Source organism: Mytilus edulis, chromosome 8 (assembly GCF_963676685.1).
Source record: "Mytilus edulis chromosome 8, xbMytEdul2.2, whole genome shotgun sequence".
In the NCBI taxonomy this organism is placed as follows: Eukaryota; Metazoa; Mollusca; class Bivalvia; order Mytilida; family Mytilidae; genus Mytilus; species Mytilus edulis.
The window spans coordinates 83989336-84004635 of NC_092351.1; the positions used below are offsets into that span (position 1 = coordinate 83989336).

Consider the following 15300-nt stretch of genomic DNA (forward strand, 5'->3'; position numbering starts at 1 on the left):
TACCGGGTATATTATCTGGTTTCCATACACGTTTTTTTGCATAAAAACTAGCTAAAGGCGCCTAAATAAATGCAGTCCAATCCAAATCAAATATAAAGTTCCAGGGTTTACAAACCAAAACTTTCTAATTATTCTGGTAGAGTGACAAACAATTGCTCTTCAGGTAAATTATAGGAATCTCATTGAACAGGAGGTCTCATAAATGAGTTTAAACACTGTCAATTTAAAGAACTAACAAGTCTTTTGACACCCACAGTTGTCAGCTATTTCGGTACCTTTTAAGACACTAGAGGTGTAAGTGATTTTACAATTAGGAAACAAGAATGACAGCGTATAAAAATTATATTTGGTGTTTTTCTTTTAATTTTAAAATGTTGTCTCTTATATACACTTACGAGTATGAATATTCATTATATGTCATACCAATTTTTATCAATATACCAGTATATACAAACCATGCACAAGTGGACTATGAAATGACACTAAAAATCAAAAAGAAAAGGACACACAATATAGTTGGTATAGATTTAATAAGCAATAACAAACATACATCTAAACCAGCATTAACAATGATATATATACAATTTCTCATTTGGCAAGGGAGTTTTATGTACAGTAGCAATACTCTGGCTCTACAATAGGTACACAATTATACATGGATTTATTGATATGTTTTCAGTTTGGCTAGAAGTATGCAACAGGGGTCTGTGATTGCAATTTTCATGATTGATACTTTTATTGATTTATAAAAATTATTACTAGCATTTTTTTAACAGATACTACTACTGACTGATGGATGCTTGATGTCCACAAATTTAAGTGTATCTCAATTTAAAAATGAAAATTCAAATTTATGCAGTTTGCAATGTTGCGAAAAAGTTTGTAATGAAACAAAACATATTTGTATGAAAACATAAACATGTTTCACTTTCTCCTTAGGTTATCTGTGTAATATTTAACACCCTTCTTCAAACCCATATCAAACTCATTGAATTCCAACATAAAAATAAATCCATGTACATGTACAGAAAAAAACATAAAACCAGAGTGAAAATCTAGATATGAAGGTGAGGTATCCACACACATATACACTGGGCTGTGGAGAACATTGTTCACTACATAATACAATGTAGATAGCCATAACTAAAAATATAAATGCCACTGGCAATTTCAAAGGTCTTTTATTTTAATTTTGAGAGTAATCAAGGACTAATTCATAGAAAATAACTATCTAATAATTTTGTAAGTCTGCTGGCATTTAATCTAAATGATTCATAAGTGGCACTGAAATCAGTACAGTTAGAATAAAGATTTAAACTTTCTCATGAATACCTGCAAAATGTTAAATTCAGCTTTTTTCTGATACAAATATTTTTTCTATCACTATTTTTTTTGGGACACAAGGGCATAACAGGTACGGCCAAAATTTGTTCTTATCATAATCAAGATAGATTTTCAGGATTTCAAAATTATGATTAAATTTTTGGTCATGACTATCTACCATTTGTTAATATATTAAAATAACATTAATACAATATTCTTTTCAATACCGGTATTTTTTATAACAACAATCTACAAAATGTCATATTCATCACTACTTATAAAAGACTTTAACAACTGGTACTTTTTTAAAAGTCAAAATCATAATAAGTCATTCTACTATAAGTACGCATGTATTATTGTAAATTCAGAAATTATTGCAAGGTTTTATTAACATGAATAATGTGACTGGGTGAGCATTGCAATAATGATATCTGGCATACATGTATTGGTATGCAGATTTTCAATAATCGCAGTAATTGATCTCACATTTTTGTCTGTTCTTCAAAATTCGCAATAATAATAAATGCATACAATAATTTAAGAATTTACAGTAACTCAACTCATCATTAATAATAAAGCTACTTAAACTGATGCTGTTAAAGAAAAAAATAAATTAATAAAACATGATCTAGAACATCAAAATACCCTTTTTCTTATCAATCTGTGTATGTTGCAGTACACATATAAAAATCACTGATCTGAAATGAGTTTTAAACCTTTGGCAAGTTCTTTAAAATTACATACTGTAGATTCAGTTATTTTCTTGGGTAGCAATTTCTCATAGAATATTAAAAATTTAGCATTTTAAGGTGGTACCTAACACTACAGGGAGATAACTCTGTAAAATCAGCAGAATGTTTTAATGACGGTGTGTTCATATGGGAATATTAAGCTTCTCAATGATCAAAATAAGTGTTTGTCAAACTGCTATATAAACAGTGTAATTTTTTTAATTAAACGGTTGGTTCAAATTTTTTGAAATATTTATTATTTATTTTATATTTTTGTCAAAGGGTCAAAGTAAATACTTTGTCAAAATTTTAAGAAAATTAAACGAGCCAAATAAATTTTAGTTAAAGTGTTAGGTACCACCTAAATGGATACTTGATTTTTGAGGTTTTTCCTAAGTCCTTTTACAACCCTATATAAAACTTGTATTTCCTTGACCATCTTTTAAAAGGGGGTAGACCTTGGTTCAGGGAGATAACTCATTAAATCAGTAATACGTTTGTAAAAGTCAAGGTATTTTAAGCATTTACCTGAAACAGAGTGGAAATAATCTATGTTACCTAGAAGCTTAGAATATATTTATGAAAGTGGTTGACACAAACATATTGATGATTTTATGAGTTATCTCCCTTAACCTAGGTCTACCTCCTTAATTCATGGTCTACCTTTCCATATAAATCAATGAAATATGGTACCCAATGAATAATTATGATTCCACAGTACCTGTTTATGCTAAGACCAGCTGGGTGAAATTCTACAGTAATACTATTGAAATACTTTCAATATCCCTCAGAAAATAACGTTTAGTCAAAAACAATTACATATTATTATCATTATGTGTTTTTCTGCCTTACTGACATACAATATCTCTATATCAAATGTGAAATCATAAATATAGCACATTTTTTTACTTCAGAAAATCAAGAACATTTACAATAATGAGTTACTGATGAAATTATGGGTCTTGCATTTATTCTTGAAAGCAAATTGCAAGCATGCTCGTAGCATCCATTTAAATAAACTTGTATCGTCATCCCGTACTTAATGTTAGGAGCTTTTATACTAAATAGGCCTGAAGGTTGTTTTCAAGAATAAACAAACAACCCATAAATAATTTGATGAGCTAACATGTTGCAATCACACTGAAAAAAAGGCAACAAAACTTTCTTTTATAAATAAAATGATTTCTTTTTTCATAAATGACATGATTGGGCAAACACTCTTGCGAGCCGAGAAATAAGCTTATATTTACAAGCACATTCGTAATGATGTAATAGCACTATATTCTATGTGGTAAAATGTTTCCTTTCAAAGGGTCAAAGGTCAGCGGTAGATATGAAATGCAGAACTATTAATAAAATGCATTGAACAGAATCTACTTTGAACTCCTAACTGTTTTGATCTACTTCAATTAAGATCAAACAGTAAACAAGGAAGGTGTATCATCATTTTCACTTTCACTTTGTTTTTTTTAAAGTTGTTTTACATTCTAAGTAAAAATTATACACATGAACGATGTCCAAACCATACTTTAAGTTTATGTGATTATTTCGGACATATCTTTACTGTGGTATCTATTCTCTATCACTTCAAATGTGTAGAAAACTTGTATGTTCTTCTCAACGTCATAGCAAGATTACACTCTTATATTGTCTTACCAAAATTGATATAACCCTTAAATTGTAGGTATAACTATAACTTTTTAAGTAATATGCAGATACAAAGAATAGGAGTCCAAAGGTTTATTGGCAGTGAATTGAGATGATTTTTTTCTAAATGTTTATTTATGTTATAATTAACTTTATCAAAACAAAATTCGAAAATTTACACATGAATGCAAATTAATTACATGTAGCTGCTGTTACCAAGATGATAAATTTAAAAGATACCTATAAAAAAAAGTTCCTTCACATTGAAATGGACAAAGAAACACCTGCAATTCAATATTTAGCTAAAATTAAATTAAAACTATTTTAACGTGGTATATTTTTAAATTTTATTTTTTCCGTTAGTACATTTTTCTATAATCACTCCACAATTTCTTTCCCAAAATAAAGAAATGAATATGTCTAATAATGTCAGATATTTATTGTGCAAACCCCTTTGACCTTGACCCTTGTGATACACCACACAAATTATTCAAGAACACAATATAATATCAAGCTGCCTCATCAATGACTAAATACACAAGTTAATAAATGATATGATGAGTTTCAGAGCACAGCGCCCCCTACTTCTCAATGTTTTACAGACCATTTTATCACACTTTAGGGCTTGTAAGTTAAGGTAAAAACTAAGAGAAGGGAAATGACATTTCTCTTTAAAAAATTAAATAATGTGTTTGAATAAACGTCAGTTTCAGCAATGCTTGTAAAGCATCTATGTGACACAGAATGAAATTGAACTACATTATCAAAAAGCTTAAAATACACTGTTGAAAAGGGTAAAAACAAACGTACATGTGACTCTATAGAGTTATGTGCTTTTTCCTAGATCCTAAAATAACACTGAATGTAAAGAGTCAAAATTATAATAACAGTAGAGAACAAGAATGTGTCAATAGTATACAGATGCCCATCTCGCACTATCATTTCTATGTTTAGTTTAAAATTGGGGTAAAAACTCTAATTTGACAGTAAAATTAGAAAGATTATATCATAAGGGACATGTATACTAAGTTTCAAGTTGATTGGACTTCAACTTCATCAAAAACTACCTTGCCCAAAAACTTTCACCAAAAAAACTTTAACCTGAAACTTGCACTATCATTTTCTGTGTTCAATTGACCGTGAAATTGGACTCAAAACTATAATTTGGCATTATATTTAGAAAAATCATATCATAGGGAACATTTGTACTAAGTTTCAAGTTGATTGGACTTCAACTTCATCAAAAACTACCTTGACCAAAAACTTTAACCTGAAGTGGGACAGACGGACGAACGGACGCACAGACCAGAAAACATAATGCCCCTCTTCTATCGTAGGTGGGACATAAAACAAGACAGAAAACTGATGTTTGATCTGTATACTTTTACCCTGCTTCCTCAAGTAAAATCCCCTTTGGAAAAGTTTTAAAAAATAACCCTTCTTTGAAGAAACTGAATAATAAATTAAATGTTTAATTGAATGCTTAACATGTTTAAGCTAACTACTTCCAAGCTTATTTAGCTTAATATCATTTTATAAATCAAGATAAAGTCATATATTTTATAAACTTTTATAAATCAAGATAAAGTCATATATCTTATAAACTTGTGAAAACAATTCTTCATTTCTTTGGTTTATTTTGAGCTGAATTTATATAAAAGTCCTATAGCAAAAAGCATGTGTAACAAAATTAAATACTAGCTAAAATAATGAATTTCTTTTATGGAAAAGCTTAACTCTTATGATAAGTATATTAATATATTTGTTTTGGAAAGCAAATCTTTAATAAAAGAATCATAAACAAAGCATCCTCAATTTGAAAGCTCTAAATGTAAAAATCAAGAGATTTCATAGCAAGGATACTTGAAGCATGCTAAAGAGCTGCTATTTCTTAAATTTTTAACATTATTTTAGAGTGCCATTATTATTGTTCAAAGCCTGACTTACTATGAAATGGCTTGCACAGAGTTACGAGGGGGCAAATGTGAAAATCTGCGAAAGAAATGGGGAAAAAAAGCCACTCTTTGCAAATTGTATAAAGCTTCTACAATCAACTGCTATGTGAAAATGTTTTTACAGTGTCGTCACGAAAATATTAAATAACGATGTATATTCTGCATTTTTACACAATACTTATGCAACAAATATAAACAATGACATACTCGGTGACAATGTCAACAATGAAATAAATAATAATCAATAAACAACAGTCTCTCTACATATAACCATATAACACTGGGATACATTGAACATCATGAACACACGCAGTCAACCATATCACATAAGTCACACAAATAAATTTCTCACACAAGTCAATCACTCATTAAACTCTCTAACTTTACATCAAATTATCCATACATTATTTTATTCTACAAATCTCAACAAATTTAGAAAATATACAACAAATACACGAAAAAAATATTTTTTTTTTCAACTCCTGTCATGTATTTGGCCATTACTATGCAGAGAAATCTGTCTTATACGCAACCTGTGTAAACAACAAACACCTGTCTAAATCAAACAGGGTCCTAAATTGCTTTATTTTAGTAGAGTTTTAACGTATTGCAATACACATTATCTTTCATGACTAAGGAAATAGTGTACTGGGTCCTAGATTTTTCCAAGAGCAAGCTGCAAGCATGCTTTGACATACTCTTAAAAAGAAAAGGATCCTCAGAGCAGGCTTGTAACTTGCTTCAATAAAAAAATATGCAGAGTTAAAAGAATTATTGTCAAATGTTGAACATCAAAACAGTAAATAAAATTAAGAAAAAAACTTTCATCATCATTTTTGGAAGAGAATTCTAGATTAAATATAGATTCAAAAAGAGCCTCAACATTCATGACATTAATAAATTTGGATCTATTTTCCCACAATGCCTTTTAAAAGCAGCACCTTTCATTTATTTTCCAAAGTCATGTATAAAAAAACCAATATATATCTATTATAAAATTGAGAATGGAAATGGGGAATGTGCCAAAGAGACAACAACCCGACCATAGAAAAAAACAACAGCAGAAGGTCACCAACAGGTCTTCAATGTAGCGAGAAATTCCTGCACCCGGAGGCGTCCTTCAACTGTGCTAACAAGAATTTAATTAAAAAGGCTTGGCTCCTTTTATAGATTCAAGGCTGTCAGTTCTGTGTGGTATAATTATAAACTGAGAAACAATTTGACAGAAATTCAATAACATTGTCATTAACATCAGGTAGACATTACGTGTTGTTATTCACGTTATTAGTTCGTTCTTCTCAATAAAATGGCCAAAGGTATTATGTACAGAGATGAAAACTGCAATTATGGGTGAAAGAAATGAGACAAAGAAGTTAATAATTTGCTTAGAAACATATACTTATTATTTGGCTTTTATTAAAACAACTTGTTATAATTAACATTGCAATAAAAAATCTGATGACTGTGCTTTTTCCATTTACTGCTAGAATACTTTAGTATGTTCTTAGTTTATGAAATATATTACCTGAACTACTTTTCCGTGTGCTTAGTTTATGAAATATATAATAATAACTACTTTCACGTGTGCTTAGTTTATAAAAATCATGTTTGCCTACAGCTAAACTACTTTAGTGTGTTCTTTGTCTATAAAATTTAAGTTTGCTGGATTGTTAAATAAACCATGATTTTTTTTAATTATCTCTATTATTAATGTTATATATCCAAAATAAATTGATGAAGCAGGTTCAGATTAAAAGTCATCCTTTTGTAACCTGTTCCATGATTGGTGAATACTGTAAATAAAGAAATAGTTGCAAGTTTTAACATAAATGAGAAAAATTTGACAAGTGTAAGAACCCAATAAGAATCTCTCATTCAAATATCTTATACATATATTTAAAAAAATAAAAATTGAGAAAGACTAGGAATTCTGCCAGTTATTTTCTCTACTGTCACAGTCATAACAGTGCTTCTACAATACACTGTCTTTAATTAAATGTTAATTTCATATGGAATCACTGAAGCATGAATGGAGCATTCCCCCTCTTTGGCAGTTAATGGGCCCAGCCTTATGAATATTTCTGATTCGGCCACTTTTATGACTTAAAAATGCCTTATGGTACATGGCTTTGAAAAGGAGTCTCAAATGGAATAAACATTCATCCTCATTCTCCTAGTGCCTGATTATATTTGTAATATCTACAAAAAAAAATTGCACAGAAAACAAAATAATAAAATTATTTCCTTTATAAATTTTCATTTTCAATTCTTTTTATGATTGAATAACTGTATATTTTTCCAACTTTGATACAAAGTGTCCTATAAATGTCTAAAGACACAAAATAAATATTTACACTAATCAACACAGTGAATTGTACATAAGGTGCTACGAATGTAGCATATCATATGATTGGATGTTAAGGAGACATGTGACAGAATTCTAATAATAGACTTGAAGTGAGGTCATGTGACTTAAATGACTCTGATTGTTCAGATCATGTGACAAAAGAACAAGATGACATCAAAGGTCATGCCACTTATCAATGGAATGAAAATCACAAAAAAAAGACTGCTGAATGCAGATTTGAAAATTGACAAACATTATTTTACAAATGCAAGAAACAATATAAATAATGGGATACATTTTTACACAATATAATACCATGAAGCACTTTACTTACATTTACAATATCTTTCATTACATATAAACAACAATTTAACAACTTCAATAACAAATAAGACTAGGAGTAATGAGAATTTGTGAAATATGCAACAGCTACTTGGGTTGTCTCCTCTTTGGGATATGAGTTATCTCCCCTTTCAAATATTCTTTGAACTGGAATTACACTTTTTTCAAATCAGTGTCTGTGAATGGTGACAAGATACAACAAATGGAGCTTATGTGTTGAATAACTTTCTCATGTATAGATGTAAATAAGATGACATCTGCATGAATTCTTGTCATGTAAATGCAAGTCATATAGAACATGGAAAAGGACTCATTTAGGAGGTAACTAAGTAAAATAATTGGACTTTTGTTCAAAGTAATAACAACACAGTTTCATCAAGTGTCTGCAGATTTCGTTTCTACAACTGAATGAAAATAATTCAAATTTCCACAATAAATTTGTGAAAAATTTCTTTTCAAGAAAGGACCTTAAGTCCTCAAAGAAAAAGTTTAATCTCCATTTGAAAATGCACAAATAAAAACAGCTTCTTTAAGCCAACACTAGACATCTCCTTTGTCAGTGGAGGCACCACTGTCTTTTCGGGGCAAACCTGTCATTAATGAGTGTAATTCGTTGCATTCGTTATCACTTAAGTTATTGTCTTCATCCTCAAGCTCTATATGAGCCATAATATTCGTGGTATGCGGTGAAGTCTCTGCACAGAATGTGTCTGAGCCATGGTATTGGAAACTAGGCTGATGTCTAATTAGAACAATAGCTTCTGCCCGACTGTGTTCCTCTGGGGACGATAAATGTTCTGTGTCGTCCCCGATGGCAGAGGCTGTAGCGCCACTCTCAGCTTCGGCATGCACAGTCTCTTGACTACTATTTAACTGCAAAAGATAAGGATTTAAATATAGTTATCATATACATACAGTGACCCAAAGTTGTTAATTACTGTGTCATTTGGTCACTTGCTTTAAGATTGTCTCATTGTCAATCATAGAATACCTTCTTTTTTTTATAATTTTACTCTTTTCTTTATATTACAGCATCGCATTATTTTCTCTTCTTTATTTTTTTCTCATTTTTCAATCAGTTCTCTATGCTTTAATCCCAAGGTTAATTCAGTAAGAATTTTTTGTCTTTTTCTTAAAGATAAAAATTGACCTAAATATATTTGTTAATTTTTCCTTTTTCTTTGTAGAATAAATACAAGCAGTGACTAATTATTAGGTAGCTACAAATGTAGGTTAATAACCACAAAGCAGATTTAGTATAATTGTATAACTTTTTCCGAGTAATCTGACCAACTTAAAATAAAGATGATTTGTTGTGTCACTTTCCACACTTGACAAACAATGTAAACACAATGTAAACAGGAAAGATATATTCAGGTCAAGCGAAATTGTAACAAGCCTGAAATTCAAATAAAGGTTTAACTCTGTTGTTAAAAAAAAAAGGAGGTCAAACAAAATTTACAAAGTACACTTAGTTCATAATCCAGATTATTAGACCATGTCTGTTTTTAAAATTGTTTTATGTCAAATTTTCAAAAACAATTATTCATACAGAAAGAAAAACAAACTTATACTATAAACATACAGAGATTTATATAATAACTGAGGGGGGTGGACACAATGCCTGCATAAATATTACTGTTTTACCACTTTATCTGATGTTTATTATATATGTTATGTTTTTTCCATTGTGTATATTATATTCTATTGTTTGTATATATGCCTTCAACCCCTAGGGGTATAAATGCGCATTTTATAAATAAATAAATAAGTTTAAACTAATAAACTTTGCTTATACTCAAGACTATTTGACTGACCATTTTCAGTTTTTAAGTTGTTTGTGTTTTTAGTTTTCAATATGATCAGTCAACCAGAAAAAAACAAACTCATAATATCAGTGAACAATGAACTTAAATAGTTTGGTACTAGTTTTTCCTCTAGTCATATGCTAGTATGCTTAGGTCATAATATAAGTAAAGACCAGTTGGAGTGTCTCGTTTTAAATTTATTTGTGTGAAAACAACTAGCTTAACTCAGACCAGAAAGAAAATAAACTCATACTGAGCTAAAGTTGCATTTCAATTGATACCAACTAACCAAATTAAAAACTTGGATCCCGTTCATTATATAATTTATATATGTTTTTAATTTATTTTATATATATCTAAAATATATATATCGATATATTCATATCGAGTTAAAATGTCCATTGAAAAATTTTAATAATGATTTAATATTGAAAAGATTTACTATACGTTTTTTTCTGGGATGTTTTTGTCGTGGACCGTACCTGATGAAAAACACGACAATCACAAATTTGACCTTTTCTTTTTATAAACCTCACCTGTTAGAAAATCACTGGAATTCAATGTCAAACTCAGATTATGATATCATTGTTATTTGACCAAGATTTTTATACAGGGAAAAGTTTAAATTTAAAATATTATATAATGTAATACATGTAGTAACAAAAAATTTCTAATATTAAGACCTGTGGGAAAGAATTTCGACTTTCTTGCTATTTCAAAAATGCCTTGAAACATTAGGAGACTGAAGATCGATTTTTTTTTAAACATACAGTTTAAAAATTACTTAAAATTCTATAGGAATGTACTAATCCTTCTCCCCCATTTTTTATACAATTAATTACATTTTAATGCCCGATTTGTTTTCTTCAGTAGTGAGGTCAAAAGTTAGGATGAGATTGAGGGTGGATTTTCTGTTCATTAGGAAATTTACAGACATCATTCTTAGACTGCCTTTCTCTAATTATTCCCTCATTTATTCAATTCACAGTTAAATGCCTGATTAGTAGACTGAGGTCAAAAGCCAGGATGTAGAATACTGATGGTGGAAATTTTGTGAGCTTACTTATTTAAAGAAAACTTTTTAAGACTACCTCTGATTGTCATCCTCTTCCCCCAAATAAATAATTAAAATCTATCTTTTATTCATATGGCAGTTTAATCATAACACCCTATTGTTTTGACAAATTCTTAATTAATCCCTGAGGTCAACATCCAGGATATACATTCAAATACTTGTGGTTGTGTCTGGTCAAAAACTGATGCATGCAAATATTAGGTCAAATAAAATAGTATGTGTGGTTCCAGCTACATCCAAAAAAAAAGGTTGTTGTAGGTAGCCATTTTTTTTCTTCTACAGTATGTTTTTTTTTAAATTGAGTCTATTGGAGCAACATTCTGATTTTAACAAGGCTTAATGAAAAATGACAAAAAAAATCCTTGAGGTATGCTATTAGGTAGGGTAACTGGAACCACACATTTATTTTTATTTGGCCTTATTTAACTATTATCTAAAACTATCAAACAACTTATTGCAGTATCTACTTCGTGTAATTTCCTGATTTCACTCAATCTCTCAAGGACAAAAGTAATTGAGGTTGATATGAGCACTTTAATGTTATCAAAATACAAATATTTTTCATAGACTGTACATACAATGTTTATTTCAATGTCAATGTCATTGGCAGTTACCCTGTCCAAACAATTGGAACAAACAATATTTAAATACTGCAGCCTTTGTAAAAATTCAAAGTAAATTTTAGGGTTGTTCTGAATAAGATTGTGTGAGGGAATAGAAGGTACTTAAATCATTTAATTGTGGTTTTAAATGTTAAAATTCTTTCATAAGAAACATCAGTAAGAAAATATATTTTTCATTTTTCCTTGATCTGCATGCCCCAAACTCACGAGGACACCCTAAATATTGAACCTAGATTTCATCATAATTTATCATACTGTGACATGTACAGTCTTATGAAATAAATAACTTTAAACCAAAAACTAAACTGGTTCTATCTGTAAAACTAGACTGTGGAATGTTCATTGACATGTCCCAAACTCACTCGAGGACACCCTAAATATTGAACCTAGATTTCATATAATATATCATACTGTTACATGTACAGTATTATGAAATAAATATCTTTAAACTTTTGTTTTCGAATCCCAATGTATATATATATATAGTTGTGGATTGATTGATTTACTATTGGTGTTTAATGTCACTAAAAGCACTTTAGGCTATTTTGTTGCAGCTAGTTTTAATAGATGGAGAAAGCCATAGTGTAAGGAGAACTGCCATCTTTGTACAGGAAAATTTGCAATAGTGTTTCTCTCTTCAAAAATTGGATGCATGCAGTTAATGCAATTTGTTGTACCGTCAAGTTTTTCAGTGATAGATTTGTTTTCCTTTTTAATTTTGCATTATCTAGTGTCTCTCAGCTCTCTCTATCTTTTTATTTTGTGTTTTTCATTTAACAATAATTCTGTTACATGGTCTGCATTGAAATGTAAATGAATGCGTATAATGATAATTTGCAGAGGATTTTTTTTGACTTTTTTTAAGGGATGATGTCTTGTTTTTTTTTTGTTATTTGTATGATGAGAATTTTTTATCTCATTTTTTCCTCGAATGGAATGTTTCCCACCATTCTACGAAATATAAAACTCTGTAATTTGCATTTTTCAGCTTTTTCCGTTGACAATTTCCTTTTTGAATTAAATACAGATCTTGTGTTCACAAATCACTGTCAGACATCGATCTGACAACACTTAGTTCTACTCTCTGTCTATACATGCTATAAGTCCTTTTGTGACCTACTGGTTCTATCATAATGATAAACACCTTCAACAATCTGAAGGTTAAACTTTCATAGGCTACCAGTAATATCATAATTAATTCTTTTCTGTTGAAGATTGGGTTTATATGTGATGGCAGCGGACAATGACAGTAAGTTGGACATTTTGCATTTCATTTGTAATAAATAATCATTCCACACAAAGCTTTGACACAGAATATATATTTTAATTTGATTGGATAATTCTCATTTTCAGAATCTAATGCATTCTGGGTAATATTTTTATAAAGCATATACACCAAAACTTTATGATTGTATTAAACAGTACTAAACATTAGAAATTCAGCCAATGACATAACAATATTTACATTTTGGTGTACAAACAATGAGATTACCCATAATCCTTCATTCTACACATGTGTCGTCTGCTATACTTACATGAACCTGCATGCCATACTCTCTAAGGATGTCCAGCTTACACATAGGGCAGCTTCTCTGATCCAATAACCAGGGGTCAACACATGACTTGTGAAATATGTGTCTGAAATAAAATAACGTATGCATTATAAACCAGCAGGTCCAAACAATAAGGGCTAATTATGAACCAGATCATCTGAATGTAGGTAAATTTTGAACCTGAAAAGGTCTGAATAAAAGTGAATTGTGAACTAGAAGGTCCAAATATTAATAAGGGCTAAATCATGAACCTGAAAAGGCTGGATGACAGTTGAATTATGAACCAGAAGGTCAAAATAAGGCTAAATTATGAACCTGAAAATAAGGTTGAAAGTTTGAATAAGATCAAACAAATTTTCTACTACATCAAAATTTGAGCATACTCAGCTGATAAAAGTAGTAAGAATGTACATGTAATTATATCCAATGGATTATTCAAGGGAATGGTGTGATAGAATTTATATTCATAATACAGTGAGGGAATTAGACAATAAATAATTTAAATATCATCAGTTTTATATACTGTGTAATCATTTCTGGAGTACTTTTATCATGAATTTCTGAGGTTGAGGTGACCTAAGATTTGAAATGAGCAAGGAAATACAAATTTCCTATTAGGATATGTACAAATGTATGTTAACATCACTGAAAACATATCACATGGTAATTTGTGTATGAAGATATGGTATGATTGACAATGAGACAACTCTCAACCAGAGACTAAATGATGTAAAAGTTTAAACCACTATAGGTCACAGTATGGCCTTCAACAATGAGCAAAACCCATACCATGGAAGCATGACATAGTACAAATGTGAAAACTTTTTACAACTCTATCAAAATCCCCCAAAAAATCTTAAAGTTATTTTATTAAGCTATATCATTGTCAGGCCATAAAAAAGAATAGGTTTGTTTGCCCAAATGCTACCTACCCAGAAAAAAGCTGCCTACTCAAATTCTTTTATTGTCTGATTTGAAGAAGTTTTTGTTTAATCAGATAGGCATGAAGACTAATAAACACCCGATACTTCAATTTCTCTTTTTGAAAAAAAAAAAAAAAAAAATGCCTACCTACCTACCCACTGTCTCAACCTTTGGGTAGGGTTTGGGCAAACCAAATTTTTTTTAATTGTGGCCTCATGGAGTGCACTGTCAGTCATAGATGTTACATTTTATTTGGGGCATACCATATTACTTTTTGATTTATTAACTTAATTATCCAATCAATTACGAATCTAATGATAAGTATGAAATGTAGATATTACTATGTACAACTGAACACAACCTACATTTGTTTGTACTTTTACATCTAGTGTAACCCACTTTAGGATGAACTTTTGAATACAAGGATGGTAAAAACAATGATACAGCATGTCAAACTAGTTTTTTAATGTATTATTTTCAGTTTGTCCTTGAGACTAAAAAAGTGATGATCAATTATATATGTCATATCCTATCATATGAATAAATTTTTTAATCTTAATAGAATCTTAATGTAATAAATCAAGTCTGCATAAAATAGGAATAATTGATGAAAATTATCATAGATATCATGTTTTGAAGGAAAAGAATATGAGAAAGTTTTAAAGTTTTAGTTTTTTTCATTATGTGGGTAAGATACATGTATACCCAAGAGGATATTAACTCGATACAAAGAATCTAATTTTCACCATAGTTTATGGAACTTTGAAGTGCATGTGGGACATGTAAAAAGGCTATGCAATATCCATATATGCAGCTCCATTAGGTGAAAAAGGATGGCCCCTCCCCCCCCCCCAAAAAAAAAAAATCAGCCTCTTATCTAGAGATGTAAATATGTTATGCACAAGTATCTTAAAGCTGAATTTCAAGATAAGGAATGGATAAAAGAATGAAATTGTTTCCAGTTTTTTTTTC

At 29.9% G+C, this 15300-nt stretch overlaps 1 protein-coding gene across 2 annotated transcripts; it reads right to left on the minus strand.

Annotated features, from left to right (window-relative positions):
* Positions 1–511: 511 nt before the first annotated feature.
* Positions 512–13514, minus strand: LOC139486466 (E3 ubiquitin-protein ligase RNF128-like). Of its 2 annotated transcripts, XR_011655586.1 has the most exons (3): positions 13387–13514; positions 7638–9218; positions 512–7428 (listed from the first exon to the last, which is right to left on the minus strand). XR_011655586.1 is itself a non-coding variant. In XM_071271350.1 (2 exons), the coding sequence occupies exons 1-2, from the start codon at positions 13510–13512 to the stop codon at positions 8886–8888; spliced, it is 459 nt and encodes a 152-aa protein (XP_071127451.1). In that variant the 5' UTR covers positions 13513–13514; the 3' UTR covers positions 512–8885. The 2 variants fall into 2 exon arrangements, 1 of the variants encoding a protein (XP_071127451.1); XM_071271350.1 differs by having other exon boundaries at positions 512–9218.
* Positions 13515–15300: the final 1786 nt, after the last annotated feature.

Bases quoted from the DNA above. Each gene is read 5' to 3' on its own strand.
- LOC139486466 (XM_071271350.1), bottom strand. From the start codon at position 13,512: ATGCATACGTTATTTTATTTCAGACACATATTTCACAAGTCATGTGTT. The intron at 9,219-13,386 runs GTAAGTATAGCA...TATCTTTTGCAG, and splicing joins AGTATGGCATGCAGGTTCAT to TTAAATAGTAGTCAAGAGAC.